This window comes from Paroedura picta, chromosome 4, assembly GCF_049243985.1.
Source record: "Paroedura picta isolate Pp20150507F chromosome 4, Ppicta_v3.0, whole genome shotgun sequence".
NCBI classification, from domain to species: Eukaryota; Metazoa; Chordata; class Lepidosauria; order Squamata; family Gekkonidae; genus Paroedura; species Paroedura picta.
The window spans coordinates 82,211,880-82,231,206 of NC_135372.1; the positions used below are offsets into that span (position 1 = coordinate 82,211,880).

General features: G+C 41.7%; 1 protein-coding gene across 5 annotated transcripts in view; it reads right to left on the reverse strand.

Moving 5' to 3' along the window:
* Positions 1-19,327, reverse strand: part of OSBPL9 (oxysterol binding protein like 9) — a 96,409-nt gene that overhangs the window by 40,681 nt on the left and 36,401 nt on the right. For 2 of the 5 annotated variants that reach the window (XM_077333767.1, XM_077333766.1), the window contains exons 5-6: positions 13,943-14,038; positions 3,403-3,450 (exon numbers count right to left, since the gene is read on the reverse strand). In XM_077333767.1, the coding sequence (XP_077189882.1) occupies positions 3,403-3,450; positions 13,943-14,038 (144 nt within the window). Of the gene's footprint in view, positions 1-3,402; positions 3,451-13,942; positions 14,039-17,695; positions 17,924-18,504; positions 18,658-18,749; positions 18,810-19,327 lie in introns of those variants that run through there. The other 3 variants (XM_077333768.1, XM_077333770.1, XM_077333771.1) reach the window with 3 other exon arrangements.

The window sequence follows — 19,327 nt, forward strand, 5'->3', positions numbered from 1 at the left end:
CGGGCCGCAAGCTTGCGGCCTGGGAAGTTTTTTACTGCGGGGGGGGGGCGGGGAGAGGGAGCCGCGGCCCTGCGCCATGGCCTTCGCGGCCCGGCACCGGGCCGCGGCCCGCAGGTTGGGGACCGCTGCGTTAGAGGATAAAACAGAGGACCTCTACTGGCCACTTGTAAAATTGTTTGAGGCTGCTGTTGTCTTTTAAGTCAAAAACATGTCTATGTTAAAAAGATTGGCTCATCTAATAGAGAAACAAACCCAAGATTTTAAAGCATTTACAGAAGGATTGGTCAAAAATATCTTCAAGGAGATCCAAGATGGCAAGGAAGAAGTCTCCAACAGGAATGATGGATCAATAACAGTGGCTGATAACAGCTCTAAACAAGGTGGAAAACCAACAGTAGAAGAGAAATCTGAAATTCTGGAGACGGAAAAGGGGATGTCAGAGTTCTGCAACCCAGATAAGGAAACCCTTTTTAAAAAGACCTACAGCCATCTCAAAGCAACAGTGTACAAAAATCAATCAAAAGATATATGGATCTGTAGTGAAAGTAACCGATTTAAAGGAGCTCTTTGGGAAAAAAATTGTATTGATACTGGAGTCCAGGAGGTGCAACGGCCTCAAGATTTATCGATGCATATTCTGCAGGAAAGAGTACAACTGCACTTTCTACGCCAAAGGCCAATGGGACAGAATATAAGTCTACGGGAACGACAAGATGTAGCAAGCCTCGAGATGAGACCCCCTTGAGAAGACCGAAAGCTCATATTGTTCTATGTTTAATGTTAAGCATTTAATCTAACCCTGGAAACTTACTATTCTCTGTATTAATAACATATACTGTATTCTATATTTCTATTTTTATGAAAAAGGGGAAGCAGTGTTTTTTTCTCTCTTGTCTCTTTTCTTTTGTAGGCATATAGGTAATATAATCGTTAGTGTTGGAAATATAAAACGGGGTTTTCCCCCCTTATTTTTTATTTTTTCTTTATTAGTGTATTCTTATAGGGCCAAAGCTCACACTGATCTGTAGAAAACGTTTAATGTTAAGCTCTCAACTTAAATTTGAAAATATACCTGTCAGGAGGGCTCTTAGAATGGGTCAAGTATAAATTGTGTTGTAGATGTATTTGTATTAAGGATAAGGAGAAGCTATGAAATCCTCTTGTAATTTTTTTTTGTACATTTTTATGGCAAAGGCCTGCTTTCTTTTAGAGTATTGATACAGGGCTAAAACTCATACTGTTTTACAAGAAATGTTTAATGTTAAGCATCTAACTTAAACCTAGAAATATCTGTCAGGATAGCTCTAAGATTGTATCAAGCAGTTAACGTGAGGTCTATGATCTCTCAAGTAGGTTGATTATTAACAACTTCTCTTTTGTATATCTAAATAGGCCTTTTTTTAATGTAGTGGAAATGTGGATGGCTCTTAGACTCAGTTTGGGGCAAAAGTTTATATCATTGTGTAGTTAATGTGGGGTCGTACATTTTCAAATGATGATTATATTTTATATTTTACTGTTCTTTGTACTAATAACTTGTATTGCATCCTATATTTCTATCTTTATGAAAATAAAAAAACTTGTATATATATATATATATATATATATATATATATATATATATATATATATATATATATATATATATATATATATATATATATATATATATATATATATATATATATATATATATATATATATATATATATATATATATATATATATATATATAGGAGGATACAGAAGCATGGATCAGCAGGGCCAGATTAGCTGATTCTAATGAGAAAGTTGGTGAACTAGATGCAACTGATAGAAGGTGCTCCTGGACAATGTTTTTCAAACAGCAAGGCAGGGTCCATGAGTCCCACCCCCACCCAAAAAAATCTTAACTTGCTTCTCATCTAGAACTGATAGATTCAGTCTCCCTAGAATATCACCCTTACCAGGCAGCATTATTTCTATCTTGTCTGAAAACACAAGTTCAGAAGTATGATGGATTCAAGAGGCTCTGATAGGTCAAATATGATTTTAAAATTATTTAAAGAACTAGAAAGAAATGTTAGCTAAAAGTGCCCCACAGGTCTCTCTACAGATATCTAATACTGAAAATATGCATCTACAGTCACATTACCTTTTTATTTCTGATCTTATGTTTGTAAATCCCGATCTTGTATGTGCAAATATTCTGAGCTTACGTGTAGGAAAATACAAGAATCTCCACTGGAAATATATCCATTTAGAAGTTGTCAGCTTTCCATTGATTCAAATTGGAAAACAGAAGTGATGTCATGATTTTCAGTAATCCCCCTCCTAAAAAACAACTTTACTTCCACAAGATGCATTTGTAGATCTTGCTATTCCAGTTGGATTGTTAAAAAATGTGGCAGTAGTGACTTCCCTAAAAAAAAACAACTCTTCAAGAAACCCCACAGGAAATGTGTGTTACAAACACAATGTAAAAGCAAGCAAGGACAACCCAATTCTCTTTTGCCTGTCTGGGAACAAGAAACCTTTAAAATATTGCACACCACAACAAATTAGGAAGAAAACAAGTCATCCCTTAAACATTATTCTGTTCATCTATACTGAGACTGGAAAGCAAACAAGAACAAGACTGCATACCTTTGGCAAGATTGTGCAATTGCCCTGTCGGTCCCCAGCCGAAAAAAGGTTGGGGACCACTGCTCTAAAGTACCATACACCAGCTAATTATTCTACTGTGAACAAAGTCAAAAACTGCTTATTGAAACCAACATTTATAACTTCAGCCAAACTTGTAACAGATTTCGCATCAGTGCTGCAAACTACTCCTAAAAATAACCAAGTCTCTATTGAAATTTACATAAGTCAACATGCTTCTGATCTAAAGTTGTTTCTTAGGCAGGAAATACCATGTTATTTAATGCCACCTGGTAACTGTGATATAATTATTCTCCATCTGCAAAAAAATTATACAAGTAGGGCTTTGTTTTTTTAGTGACAAAACTATATGTGGAAGATGAAAGAATCAGTTGAGGGGCGGTTAAGTGTATGTTTTCATTACACTTGAGATACATTGTGAAAATGGCACACTGTTGGAGCAGCTCATGAAAGAAGGGTACAATACAAGTCATTTAAACTGCCCTACTTCTATGTTTTAAAAAGACAAGAGCCTTTTAATGTCTTTGTAGTGCTCTCCAAGCTTTGTTTCATTACTGTTTTTAACTACATTTCACTGCGAAGAAGCAACTGAGAACTGCTAGAGTTGTTTTCCATTCAAGTAACTTAACATCTACAATGAAACATGCTTGACTGAAACAAATATCTAAACAAAATAAATAAATTTAATGACTGAAACAAATTTTTAAATAAATAAAATAAATTTCAACAGAAAAGAAGCAGCAGATTAAGTATACTTGCTTTTCTTTGTTCATCATCTTTGCAGTGCTGAAGCTTTTCATCAAATAGCTGAAAAGAATATAGTAATAAATATTGTTTGTGGACCTTTTGGTTAGCATACACAAAGTAATACAAATAGAATTGCCAAATACATTACTTGAAAGTCTCCTGATGTGGGTTGCCACACAACACTTCACTTAACTGAGCTTTGTCCGTGCAAGGTGCATTCTAGTTGACACAAGGGGCTCTTGTGCCAGGAGGACACACTGCTCTTAGCCAAACACAGCAGTCTATATCCAACCACACATTCTGAAGACTTAAAATCACGTTTTCTAATAAGGGGCAGAGATTTCTGCTGATTCCTCCTTCCCACAGCAGAGCCCCACTTTGCCCCCTATGCTATTCCTGAGAATCTGAATCCCATGAAGCAAAATTTCAGGGGGCTCAGCAAGCTACAACAGGAAGGAGAATTGGCAGAAATCACCACCCTCTCTTAAGAAAATTTAACAAGCCTTTAATCTTCATAACTATGTTGTTGGATACAATCCATTAAGCCTCCTGGAGATTTGAACATTACAGCTATGATCATTGTATTTTTAGGTAGAAGATTATGTAATATCAGGATTTTTGTTTCTTACATTCTTTAAGACAACAGTTGCAATAACAGGGAAACAACAGAGTAATATAAATTATTAGCATTATCTACCGCTCTTTGATCTCCTTCTTAATTATCTATTCCAAGACAAGCTAATATGCTTGTTAGTTATCTTTGGAACATTCCTTTCTTCCAACAAAGAGAACTACTTCTGAAATATTTTTTAAAATATGCCAACTGTAATTCTTCCAGTCATGGGAAAATGCAGCCTGCTTCTATAATACCTATTTAATTTACATCAACAGATGCTCTGTAACAGTGGTAGTCACTCTAAAGATTATGGAGAACCAAATTTGCCCTTTCTATCAAACAAAAGACCTACATGGCCACTGTATAGCCTGTAGACAATCTCAAACACAGTAAGTCCAATATAACCACTTTAATTACCACATTACCTCTGAGTATGTAGGGTTGCGGACTCTTAGCCAGTCCTTTGGGATGGAGAAAGTCAGAGTTATAGCACACAGCAGTGTGCCAACTTCCAAGTTATCCAGAATGCTGTTAGGCTGGATGTTACATTAAAATTTTCCTTCAAAGTGAACTCCAGCATTCCAGGAAACAGGGTAGTTACAACCTCTCTTCATGCTATGTTTTATTCTTGCAAGTTTTGTTTTACGGGATTGCATTCAACAGTGATATGCCCCAATCAGCTGCATATGTTGAGCCAGCCTTGTACAAAGAACCCCTATATCTCCACATCCTTGGTATTTAACTTGGCATTAATAAGAAAAAAGGGGTTGCACACAGATATTTAAACACTAAAAGAAATGCCTATGCAAATAATGGCTTAAAGTATAATAAACCATTTCTGCAAGAGTTGTTGTTCAAAGTCTTATCCTTCAATTTACTGCTTGAAGAGTTCACAACAAGTCATCAAGACGATTTCTGTCAATATGACTTTTCTCAATTGATAATTCATACAAAAACAAAGTTTTTCATATACCCCAAGAAGAGTTTTCCAAAATATACAAAGAGTTTCATTGGCAGCTTAGCCTACATTTATCCCTCAGACTTCTGTGGCTATCAAGCTGTAGTTTTTATCTTGGGACCACAGTAATTATGAAATTCTGATTCCTGAAGAAATTGCCAATTTTTGTGGAACATGGAGTGAATGCCATTGGGAATGGTGTTCAGATGAATCTCATGTGGCTCCTGAGCCACTGCATATCATTGCTCTGTAACCCTGAAGATACATTTCTTCACACAACACTCAAGCACCCTCAGTACTGAAGTAGTTTCTACAAAATTTGAAACCAAAATATTTAAGAACATAAGTGCAATGAATGTTAAGCACCTTTTTATTATATCAAAGCCTCAATTAATTTCAAATGTAAACTTAGTAGAAAAACTACCCATGACAAGAAAAATAACAATTCTTAGTCCTATGATACTAGATAAAAATTTGTACTAATCAACCATAACATCTAAATTTTCCCCACACTGTCTGTTTACATTTATATATTTTTCTGACAAACACTCAAAAATTTCCAGATATATAGACAGAATCATAAATATTAATACCAACAATCAATTCAGTCAATCATCAGTTCAATTTCCAAAGTTCCCTTTAAATAATTCAACCTTATTTTTTCCTGAACTTGACATACTTTTCTGAGTCCAAAGGGCTGAGGCTGCTAATGCAAAAGCCCGAGTGTGAGCTGAAGCTTTCCTAACCTCATTCAGTTTTCAGACTGCCACCCTATTGCGACAAGCATAGCACTCAACATATACCGGAGAGACAATCCAACCAGTATGCAAGCTCCAGGGCATTATTTATTTACTTAATTTGTGTAGCTGATTTGTTACCTTGACTTTCTCACCAAGGGAACCTGAAGTGGCTTCAAATGTTCTTCAGTCCATTTTACCCTAGTAATAACCCTGTGAGGTAGGTTAGGCTGAGTGTGTGTGACAGGCCCAAGATCACCCAACAAGCTTCCATTGTAGTGTTGGGAATCAAACTTGGAATTCCCAGATTCAATATTAAGCACTACACTACAGAATTTTCAAGGTTAAAAGCACTCTGAATTAAATTTGAAAGCAGATTTGGCATCCAATGTAGATGTTTCATAATCTCAGTAATGTGGCCAGATCTCCTAGCTTCTATCTGCATCAGCAAATTCTGACTAAATAGGGTTTTTTAGTTGTCTCAAAGGTAGTCCATGTAGAATACAAGGATGAAATGGATACAGTCAAAGCAAGGAGTTTCATTATGGCCAGAGTTCATCTGTTACTCCTGTTAGCAGGATGCACTGTTGTTCATATGAAAATTTCCATATAGACCAAATATCCTGATGACAATCTATTCTTAGAAGTTTATAGTAACAGATTATACAGGAATAAAACATAATTAACACACTCTTTAATTATAGTCAAAGTTCATATAATGCACATTAGTTAGTTAGATTTCATTATGCTTTAAAATCATATGTTAGTAATAATCAAAAACACACAATGAGCATACTATTATAGTGAAATTTCTCTATTCTTCATTACAAATAGGTTGATTCCAGTAATTTAATAAAACTTCTGAATCGAAGTTGATCATGCAGTCAGGGAATAGTTCCAGAGCTTTTTGGACAAAACATCAGCTCTTGATGCATTCAAGTCCAGCTTCCAACCTGGCCACAGGACAGCGACAGCCCTCACAGATGATCTCTTGAAGCAGCTGCATCCAGGTGAGTTGGCACTGCTGTTGGTATTAAATCTAACAGTGGTATTTGACATGGTCGAGCATGGGTTGCTAACCCAATACCTAGCTAGCATGGGGGTTCAAAGTGTGACTCTTCAATGGCTAAAATCTTTTCTACACAAGGCCATGAACAGAGGGTAGCACTAGAGGAGAGCACATCCCCGTAGCATTCCCTGTTATGTAGGATCCTGCAGGAACTGATCTCTCCCTGATGTTGTTTAATGGCTCAGACAACTGAGAGCACGTGGAGAGAGCTACTGAGGAGAGTTGCTGCTGACCAGTACTTGCACTGCCTAGAAATTACAATGGACCTCCAGGACACTCATCCCATCATCTGCAGTGAGTGTGACATGATTGCCTTCCTCCCAGAAGACAAGATAGACTACATCTGCCCCAAGTGTAAACTGGTAAGACTTTTGGAGGAAAGGATTAGGGGATTAGAAGACAGCATTATTACTCTGACCCAAAGTAAGAAAGGGGAGGAGTTCATAGACCAGAGCCATGCAACTCGGAATAAAGAGGATACAACCAGTCCTGAAGAGGATAAAGAGATTGACCTCACTATGGAGCCTCTGCAGACAGTTCGGAAAAAGACTCAACGGCGAAGAGCGAGACAGTTCTCGGGGCCTTTGGAGCTCCAGAATAGATTTCAGGCCCTTGCATAGGAGGTGCAAGGGTCAACGAGGGAAGAGGTCCCAAAACAAAGTCTAAGACAAAGGGAAGAGGCCACGGGGACAGAAGGAAATGGAGTTGAGAAGGAAAAAAAAGGAGAGTACTGGTAATTGGAGACTCCCTGCTAAGAGGAATGGATCGCCATGTGGCTGGGCCCGACCCCCTAACCCGAGAGGTGTGTTGCTTGCCAGGGGCGAAAATTAAAGACGTTTCAGAACGGCTGCCCAAACTCCTCAAATCTACGGATCACTACCCATTTGTGATGGTCCATGTGGGAACGAATGACATGTCCCTGAATACCATCGCTCCTATTATAAAAGACTATCAAGATCTGGGGAGGAAGCTCAAGCAAATGGGGGCACAAGTGGTATTCTCTTCAATCTTGCCTGTCAAGGGAAGAGGAATGCATCGGGAGAGGAAGATAATGGAGGTGAATCAGTGGCTGCGTAGTTGGTGCCGGCAGGAGAGATTTGGTTTCTGGGACCATGAGATAGGCTTTCTTGAGGAAGGCCTACTAGCATCTGATGGACTGCACTTATCGAAACTGGGGAAGAATGTGTTTGGCAGGAACCTGGGGAGATTCATCAGGAGAGCTTTAAACTGAAGCCACAAGGGGAAAGAGACAATCGACATAGGGAGTGTAAGGAAGGAGAACAATAGGGGGCAGCCCAACTGGCAAGGCCAGCTCATAGGGAACCAAAAGTAAAAGGATTCAGATGTCTTTATACTAACGCCTGAAGCATGGGCAATAAGAAGGAAGAGATGGAACTTCTCATGCTGATGGAAAGGTATGATCTAGTAGGCATTACAGAAACTTGGTGGAATGATTCTCATGACTGGAATGTAATGGTGGATGGATATGAACTGTTCAGAAAAAACAGAATAGATCGAAGAGGTGGAGGAGTGGCACTGTACGTGAGGAAAGGGCTTACCTGTCAGGAAATTCTAGTGAAGGAGAGCATATCTACAGTGGAAAGCATTTGGGTGAAAATAAGAGAGGGGTAAACAAACAGTGTGGTGGTTGGTGTCTGCTACCGACCGCCTGACCAACGAGAGGATGTGGATGCTGCACTTTGTGAGCAGCTTGAGAAAATATCCAAGCGGCAGGACCTTATCATCATGGGTGACTTCAATTTCCCAGATGTGTGCTGGGAAACAAACTCTGCGAAGCGTCCTCAGTAATGCAACTTTCTGACCTGCCTGGCTGACAATTTCATTTATCAAATGGTAGATGAACCCACAAGAGGTTCAGCCATACTGGACTTAATACTGACCAACAGGCAAGAGTTGGTGGATGAGGTGAAGGAGGTATGGACCCTAGGGGGAAGTGACCATGTCCACATAGAATTCCTTTTGAGATGGAGAGCCAAGGAAGCTTGTAGCCAGTCGCGGATGTTGGATTTTCGTAGGGCAAACTTTAATAAACTCAGAGACATAATGAGTGTCATACCATGGACGAGAATGCTGGAAGGGAAGGGAGCATGTGAAGGGTGGGCGCTACTCAAACAAGAGCTATTGCATGCTCAATCAATGACTATCCCAGAAAGACAAAAACACTGCAGGAGCTCTAAGAAGCCTATTTGGATGAACAGAGAACTTCAAGAGGAACTAAGAAAGAAAAGGAAAATGTTCAGGAAATGGAGGGAAGGACAGAGCTCTAAAGAAGAGTACCTACAGGTTACTAGGCACTGTAGATCAATCATCAGGAAGGCCATAGCTGAGAGTGAGCTAAGACTGGCCAGGGAAGCCCATTGTAACAAGAAAAGATTTTTCAGTTATGTGAGGAGCAAACGTAAAGTAAAGGAGGCAATAGGCCCACTGTTGGGTGCGGATGGACAAACTCTAAAGGAAGATGCAGAGAAAGCAGAAAGGCTTAGTGCCTAATTTACATCTGTTTTTTCCCACAGGTCAAAGTGTTTAGGCACATCTAGAGATGGTCACAGCCAAAGGTTAATGTCTGGGTGGCAGGTTAACATGGATAGAGAGGTTGTCGAGAGGCATTTAGCTGCGCTGGATGAGTTCAAATCCCCTGGGCCGGATGAAATGCACCCGAGAGTGCTCAAAGAACTTTCCAGAGGACTTGCACAGCCCTTGTCCATCATCTTCGGGACCTCTTTAAGGACTGAAGACGTCCCGGAGGACTGGAAGAGAGCAAACGCTATTCCAATCTTCAAAAAAGGGAGGAAGGATGACCCGGGAAACTACAGATCAGTGAGTTTGACCGTTGTGGGGAAGATAACAGAGCAGATATTAAAGGGAGCGATCTGCAAACATCTGGAGGACAATTTGGTGATCCAAGGAAGTCAGCATGGATTTGTCTCCAACAGGTCCTGCCAGATCAACCTGGTTTCCTTTTTTGACCAAGTAACAGGTTTGCTGGATCGGGGAAATGCGGTTGATGTCATTTACTTGGATTTTAGTAAAGCTTTTGACAAGGTTCCCCATGATATTCTGATGAATAAGTTGAAGGACTGCAATCTGGATTTTCAGATAGTTAAGTGGATAGGGAATTGGTTAGAGAACCGCACTCTAAGAGTTGTTGTCAATGGTGTTTCATCAGACTGGAGAGAGGTGAGTAGAGGGGTACCTCAGGGCTCGGTGCTCGGCCCGGTACTTTTTAACATATTTATTAATGATCTAGATGAGGGGGTGGAGGGACTACTCATCAAGTTTGCAGATGACACCAAATTGGGAGGACTGGCAAATACTCCGGAAGATAGAGACAGAGTTCAACGAGATCTGAACACAAGGGAAAAAGGGGCAAATGAGAACAAGATGCAATTTAATAAAGATAAGTGTAAAGTTCTGCATCTGGGTCAGAAAAATGAAAAGCATGCCTACTGGATGGGGGATACGCTTCTAGGTAACACTGTGTGTGAACGAGACCTTGGGGTACTTGTGGATTGTAAACTAAACATGAGCAGGCAGTGTGATGCAGCGGTAAAAAAGGCAAATGCCATTTTGGGCTATATCAACAGGGGCATCACATCAAAATCACAAGATGTCATAGTCCCATTGTATACGACACTGGTCAGACCACACCTGGAGTACTGTGTGCAGTTCTGGAGGCCTCACTTCAAGAAGGACGTACAGAGGAGAGTGACGAAGATGATCTGGGGCCAAGGGACCAAGCCCTATGAAGATAGGTTGAGGGACTTGGGAAAGTTCAGCCTGGAGAAAAGGAGGTTGAGAGGGGACATGATAGCCCTCTTTAAGTATTTGAAAGGTTGGCACTTGGAGGAGGGCAGGATGCTGTTTCTGTTGGCTGCAGAGGAGAGGACACGCAGTAAAGGGTTTAAACTTCAAGTACAACGATATAGGCTAGATATCAGGAAAAAATTTTTCACAGTCAGAGTAGTTCAGCAGTGGAATAGGCTGCCTAAGGAGGTGGTGAACTCCCCCTCACTGGCAGTCTTCAAGCAAAGGTTGGATACACACTTTTCTTGGATGCTTTAGTATGCTTAGGGCTGATCCTGCATTGAGCAGGGGGTTGGACTACTGTCTCGGGAGCTGCCCTGCCACTCTGCCGCTGGCTCACCTTTGGTGCTCTCCAGTGGCCTCCCCCTCGGTGTGGCACTGCGTAGTGGGAGGCAGGAAGTAAGGGGTGTCAGCGGGAAAGCAAGTGGAGCAGAGGCTCAGGCGGCAATGTCTCTCGGCAAAAGACTACCCCCCCTCCCGGGCCTCAGTAAAATTGTCAAGCGTTGACCTGTCCCTGGTGATAAAAAGATTGGGGACCACGGCTATAGCTCATCCACTGTAACCTGCCACCCCCTTGAACCTTCACAGAATCAGCCTTTCTGTCAGATGGCTATCTAGTCTCTGATTAAAAATTTCAAAAAATGGAGAACCCCCCACCCCCTGAGGAAGCCTGTTCCATTGAGAAACGGCTCTGTCAGTAACTTCTTCCAGATGTTTAGATGGCATTTCTTCTGAATTAATTTCATCCCATTGGTTCTAGTCTGTTCCTCCAGAGCAAGAGAGAACAACTCTGCTACATTCTCTACTGGCAGCCTTTTAAATACTTGGATAGTTATCAGATCCCCTCTTAGTCGTCTCCTCTTCAGGCTAAACAGACCAAGCTCCCCCAACTTTTCTTCATATGTCTTGGTCTCCAAACCCCTCACCATCCTTGTCGCCCTCCTCTCAACATGTTCCAGTTTGTCTACATCCTACTTCAACTGTGGTGCCCGAAACTGAACACAGTACTCCAAGTGAGGCCAAGCTAGAGCAGAGTAAAGCAGTACCATCACTGGACACTGTGATCTGGACATAATACTCCGTTTGATACAGCCCAAAATCCCATTTGCCTTTTTAGCCACTGAGTTACACTGCTGACTCATGTTCAGTATATGGTCTACTAAGACTCCTAGATCCTCTTTGTACATACTACTACCAAGACAAGTCTCCCCCAACCTATATTGGTGTAAAAGGTTTTTCAACCTAAATGCAGAACTTTACATTTGTCTCTATTGAATTTCATTTTATTTAGTTTAGCCCACTTCTCGAGCCTATCAAGATCATCCTGTATTCTGATTTTGTCTTTTGTACCGTTTGCTACCCCTCCCAGTTTACTATCATCTGCAAATTTAATAAGTACTCACTCTAATCCCTCATCCAAATCATTTATAAATATGTTGAACAACACAGGCCCCAGGACAGATCCCTGAAGTAAAATCCAGGCATGCTAGAGGTCCTTGGGTTGGCCACTGTGTCCCAGATGAGCCACTACAACTCCTAGTTCTTGACAGGGTCCAACTAACTCCTATATTCAGCCTCAAGAGCCTGGGTGTGATACTGGATTCCTGACTATCGATGGAGGTCCAAGTCACAAATGCCACCAGCCAGGCTTTTTACCACCTTCACCAAGCAGGACAACTGGTGCCTTACCTGTCAACCCCAGACCTAGCCATTGTGATGCATGCAATGGTCATCTCCAGACTGGATTACTGTAAATCGCTTTACGTAAGGCTAACGTTAAATTGGACTTGGAAACTCCAACTGGCCCCAGCCTGCTCAAACATTCTGGCAAAAGAGACCAGAGCCCTGCAGAACCTACAACAGTTCCACAGGATTTGCAAGACAAAGCTGTTCCATTAGGTCCAATAAGAGTTAACATCTGATGTCTAGACCTCCCTGCCTATATCTACATCTTTATCAATCAGCCAATTTGTTGGCAAACTTACATCACCCCTCCCACCCCATCCCCCCTATCTCAAACCAGGATATTATCGGCAATATCAATATAGATTGTATCTGAATTTTAATGTAAATTAGGTTTTTTTTAAGTGTTTTATTTTATACTGTATAAATTTTAAAATGATGTGATCCATCTTAAGTCACTTGAGACAGGGAAGAATACAAATTTAATAAATAGTAAGGATCAAGATGACCCACCACTAAACTACAGGATCAGTAGTTAGTAGTTAGATCGTTAGGTGGATAGGGAATTGGTTAGAGAACCGCACTCAAAGAGTTGTTGTCAATGGTGTTTCATCAGACTGGAGAGAGGTGAGTAGCGGGGTACCTCAGGGTTCGGTGCTCGGCCCGGTACTTTTTAACATATTTATTAATGATCTAGATGAGGGGGTGGAGGGACTACTCATCAAGTTTGCAGATGACACCAAATTGGGAGGACTGGCAAATACTCCGGAAGATAGAGACAGAGTTCAACGAGATCTGAACACAAGGGAAAAAGGGGCAAATGAGAACAAGATGCAATTTAATAAAGATAAGTGTAAAGTTCTGCATCTGGGTCAGAAAAATGAAAAGCATGCCTACTGGATGGGGGATACGCTTCTAGGTAACACTGTGTGTGAACGAGACCTTGGGGTACTTGTGGATTGTAAACTAAACATGAGCAGGCAGTGTGATGCAGCGGTAAAAAAGGCAAATGCCATTTTGGGCTGTATCAACAGAGGCATCACATCAAAATCACAAGATGTCATAGTCCCATTGTATACGGCACTGGTCAGACCACACCTGGAGTACTGTGTGCAGTTCTGGAGGCCTCACTTCAAGAAGGACATCGATAAAATTGAAAGGGTACAGAGGACAGCGACGAAGATGATCTGGGGCTAAGGGACCAAGCCCTATGAAGATAGGTTGAGGGACTTGGGAATGTTCAGCCTGGAGAAAAGGAGGTTGAGAGGGGACATGATAGCCCTCTTTAAGTATTTGAAAGGTTGTCACTTGGAGGAGGGCAGGATGCTGTTTCTGCTGGCTGCAGAGGAAAGGACACGCAGTAATGGGTTTAAACTTCAAGTACAACGATATAGGCTAGATATCAGGAAAAAGTTTTCCACAGTCAGAGTAGTTCAGCAGTGGAATAGGCTGCCTAAGGAGGTGGTGAGCGCCCCCTCACTGGAAATCTTCAAGCAAAGGTTGGATACACACTTTTCTTGGATGCTTTAGGATGCTTAGGGCTAATCCTGCGTTGAGCAGGGGGTTGGACTAGATGGCCTGTATGGCCCCTTCCAACTCTATGATTCTATGATTCTATGATTCTAGTACTTCATAACTGAATTTCCATTCAGGGGGAGACATACCTTCAATTGGTCTATCAAAATCTGTAGGTAAGCATCAGCTTCTGTCAGTTTTTTGTCAAAATCCTGGACACTTGGAACAAATCCAGAATCCACACCCTGTACAGCATGAAAAAAAACATATGTATAAAATCTGAACAAGTTTTTTTTTCACAAGCCATTTATTGCAATTTATTCCTCAATTGAAACTGGTCAGTACGGACCACAATACTTAAGAATTCAAGTGATCAAATTATCAGCCCACATATACTTTTTAATTACATTAGGGAAAGGTTACAAATCTTTTATTCTAAACATGAGTGTGTATGATATTATTTATTTATTTATTATATTTCTATACCGCCCTACCTGGAGGCTCAGGACGGTTTACATTAAACATATAAACAATACATGGAACATAATAATATAACAACTTTAAAACTATATGAATTTACATAATATATTTGTAAGGTAAAGGTATCCCCTGTGCAAGCACCGAGTCATGTCTGACCCCTGGGGTGACACCCTCTAGTGTTTTCTTGGCAGACTCAATACGGGGTGGTTTGCCAGTGCCTTCCCCAGTCATTACCATTTACCCCCCCCAGCAAGCTGGGTACTCATTTTACCGACCTCGGAAGGATGGAAGGCTGAGTCAACCTTGAGCCGGCTGCTGGGATTGAACTCCCAGCCTCATGGGCAAAGCTTTCAGACGGCTGCCTTACCACTCTGCGCCACAAGAGGCTCTTAATATATTTGTAAATTACGAAATTAGAAAAGCACAAAGATTATAAATTAATGCATAATCAAGGAGAAGCTCAGAAAGCTAACTGATCTGATTTCATAATTTTGGAGGGCATAAAAAACTAAACAGCAATTAGTTTTCATTATATTTAAGTGCCTTTTTCATAGTAATAATGTTTATCAAGTATATTTGCTTCCAGGCCTAATTCAAGGTGCAGTTATTGAAAAGCCATATACCAATTAGGACCATCATATTTAGGAGGATCCCCTACTTGAATATAAACCTAGCCTGCCACTCTGGTCATATCTGGAGGCCTTGCTTCAGGTTTCTCTACCATCTGAGGCTAAATGTGTACTGATCCAAGAAAAGGCCTTCTTGGTCATGTCAGAACTTCGGAACTCTTTTCCGAGGGAGGTTTGTCTGTCTCCTCCTATTGTCGTCTTCCAGTGTAAATAAAGACTTGTTTGCATGTTTGTTTGGGATTCCCTCACCAATTCTTAACAGCCTTCCTATCATAGTTTTGTGTGTTGTAATGGTTTTAACTCTGGTGCTATATGAACTCTGGTGCTATATGAACTCTGGTGCTATAGAAGACTCTTGCGAGTCCCTTGGACTGCAAGGCGAACAAACCGGTCAGTCCTAGAGGAGATCAACCCTGACTGCTCTTTAGAAGGCCAGATCCTGAAGATGAAACTCAAATACTTTGGCCACCTCATGAGAAGGAAGGACTCCCTGGAGAAGAGCCTAATGCTTGGATCGATCGAGGGGACGACAGAGAATGGGGACGACAGAAGAAGGGGACGACAGAGAATGAGGTGGCTGGATGGAGTCACCGAAGCAGTAGGTGCAAACGTAAATGGACTCTGGGGAATGGTAGAGGACAGGAAGGCCTGGAGGATCATTGTCCATGGGGTCGCGATGGGTCGGACACGACTTCGCACATAACAACATAACAACGGTTTTAAATATTTTATATTTTGTACACTTTAAAAATGTTTTAATATTTGTTGCCTTGGGGATCCTGACTTAGGTGGAGAGGCAGTATCAAAATGTTTTAATATATTTGCCACACACTATATTCAATGAATTCAGATGGCTTCAACTGATTCTAGCGCATAATATGCTAAATTATAGTAACCTATTGATATCTTTTTTCCCTTGCTGCTCATGGTGGCTTACTGTTCCATGCAAAACCACCATCAATCAATAATAAGATTCCATCAGCTTCCCCCCAGTACTTGAAGTTCAAACAAATAAATAGCCCCAAAGCATCTCCTATAAACTTCCTCACCTCAGTTCCACTAAGTGGGAACCACTACTAAAGAGGAACAAGATCTGGCACATACCAGGTAGATAACTTTACCGGGGGGTGGGGGAGAGAGCAGCTAAAGGATCATATTGTGCACATGGACATATGGGAGAGATGTTCCCTCTGATACGTAGGTCTTAGATAATGTAGGATTTAAACATTCATAACCAGTGTCTTAAGCATCAAGCAAATTGGCATCCAAGTAGATATTTTGAAAAAACAAAACATGTTCCTGATGGATAGTTCCAAACAATCCTTAAATACTTAATTTGCCATACCTGCCCCGAGACAAGTTCATTGAACTGAATTCACTAATGGAAGGAACACAGATCTTTGCCATGAACTTCCCTACTTCTGCTGTGTGACCCATATGGGTTAATAATTGAGGTTATAGGGTGGGAGAAGCCACCCTTCCCAGCTGTTCCACAAGTAGGTGTCATGATCTTAGGAATCAACTTCCCATGGTTTGGGACAGCTGGTGAGAGGAACACTATAAACATTCATAGACTCAATGTAATAAATAATTATGGTTACACAGTTTACTATATTATGCTATAGCTATTTTTTTTTTGCAAATGGTTATTATTTTATAAAGGATTTATAATCCAAACAAACGTTAAGTTCCATTAGTTTTAATGGTACAGTTACTCTTGAAATTTTTCCACTGAAGCAGGGAGACTTAAAAGTGCTTCAATTTATTTGGACTTAATCATGGCTTAAAAAAAAAATCTAGCATTTGCATAGTGCTATGTATATTAGGCTATTGAGCCTCTTGTGGCGCAGAGTGGTAAGGCAGCCGTCTGAAAGCTTTGCCCATGAGGCTGGGAGTTCAATCCCAGCAGCCAGCTCAAGGTTGACTCAGCCTTCCATCCTTCCGAGGTCGGTAAAATGAGTACCCAGCTTGCTTGCTGGGGGGTAAAACGGTAATGACTGGGGAAGGCACTGGCAAACCACCCCGTATTGAGTCTGCCATGAAAACGCTAGAGGGCGTCACCCCAAGGGTCAGACATGACTCGGTGCTTGCACAGGGGATACCTTTACCTTTACCTATGTATATTAGAAGACTTTTAAAACCATAGATCTAAAGATATACTATGGTATTTCAGTTCAAGGTCACAAATTAATTAACACCATAAATATCAGGACATAGAACAGCTGCCAGAATGCCATGTATGTTCTGAAGTGCTAGCAAGATGCAGTGAATAGCTTAGGATGATTCCATGATTACAGTCTTGTAAGCCTCCTCGAGCAGGTACCTGAAGTGGCAAATTTTTTAATTGAATAAAGGTAGCATAAATTTTAAGTCAATAAATGATTAGAAAAGACTATCAATTTATCCCAAATGTCTCAACTGTTTCTCTCCCATCAATTGACACAGCATTATCCCCCTATGTCAAAGAAATTATTGTGATGTGTTCTATATACTCTTTTGGCTACCACACACAAACAAATGTAATGCAAGCTATCAAAAACATATTTCAATCTAACCAATCTTCAAGATACATCAGATATCCTATAGTTGCTATGCAGGGGTAGTCAACCTGTGTGCCTCCAGATGTCCATGGACTACAATTCCCATGAGCCCCTGCCAGAGTTTGCTGGCAGGAGCTCATGGGAATTGTAGTCCATGGACATCTGGAAGACCACAAGTTGATGACCCCTGCTATACAGCCTTACTTCTCACTAAGTCCATATTTTCAATCTTCACAGAAATGCACTAACATACCGGAATATGCTGGTACAGATGAAGATTCTCTACAAAATCAGAGCATCACTGGCCATACAGATGTGTGATTCATAGTTACTGGGGAAGCATGGATCCCACCGCATCTCTCTCCTTAATCAGGTATTTAACAATCATTGTAGTGATGATTGTTCTGTAACCCTAATTCCTTGGGTCACTTAGCAGCAATCAATGCTTTCTCATAGTTTGGATCACTGGGCTCTTTGGGATCTTAATTTTTCTGCCAGCACCACTCCGTGTAACACAGTGCTATAAACATTAGTAATATGTCTTTAGAGGAACTTAACTTTCCCATCATCACTTAAATAAGAGGGCTTCCCTAACAAATCAGTGCTTTTTATAGCGCTCGGGGTGCTTAAATCAGTTCAGGACTCCTTCAACAAACTAATTTCTACAGACAAACCAAAATCAGCAATGAGCTTGTTCACTACTAACAAGTAATTGAAACCTTCCTACGTCTGAATATAAGTCCCCCCCCCCCCGCGCCATTACCCCAACCTCGGTGCCGCGCGCACACGCACCCGCTCTTCAGCCATCACGCGCTGACTTCTTAAACTGCTAGATAAGTGAACCAGGCACCAACTCGGATCTATGTGGGCATTATTTCCGAAGGTTCAGCCACCCGCCTGACGCCACTGCGAGGCGCGGGGTGTCAACTGCATCGCTCCCCCTTCGCCTGACGTGAAACCCAGGAGTCCGGGCTGGCCTTCACACAACAGGCCGCCGAATGTGGAGCGCGCCCCATTCTGCCACTTTCGACGCTACGCCAACCCAAGACTGGTCCTACTCACGCTAGCCATGCTTCCCCCTGCCCATCACGGAGCCAGGAGAGGTCTGTCCTAAAATCGGGCCCCCTGCCCGCAGGGACGCCGCGCCGCAGATTCGCCGCTCACACAGAGCTCGCCTCAACACCGAGGTGACTTCCTATTGGCTATGGGTCAGGTGCCTCCCCGCCCAATCGTCACCCTTCCCAATCCGAGTAGCGGTGAGAAGGGTGGGTCGCGCGAGGAAGGGGGCTCAGAGACACAAAACAAACCCAAACTGCTTCCTTCCAACACGACATAATGGACACTTCCGTCAAGAGCTGAAACAATTCTGTCCTCACGGATGCCGATTAATCGGGCCGAGCTACACCAGCAGCTCAGGAGCGGAAGGGCAAACCTTGTCGGCAAACAAGGCATCGCATGCAGCAGTAGCCCGGCGCCCGAGCCATTACTGACGCCGCCATCTACAGCAACAGTGATCTCCTTGGAACGTCAAACAATGCCATAGCGGCCACGTTCATTCATAGATTTCATCCGCCCCCTTGTTTATTTGAAAGGCCTCCAGAAACTGCCTTGTAATTGGCTGGCTACAGCGTGCCTGGCTGGTTTCGGTTTAGTCTAACCTCCCCCTACTCTCCCCCCTCCTCCATAGGGTTTCACATCGCTGGTCATACAGGAAGCCATAGGACTACAGGCAGAACTCTCACCACTACTAAGACAAAACGTAACGATTCTTGTACTTGTAAATCTGCAATCGTAAACTAGTTTATCTAGAAAAAAATTTAATTGAAATCAACTGTTTCTAAACAAAGTTAGGATGAAACTGTGTGTTTAGTGCAACACTGCAATT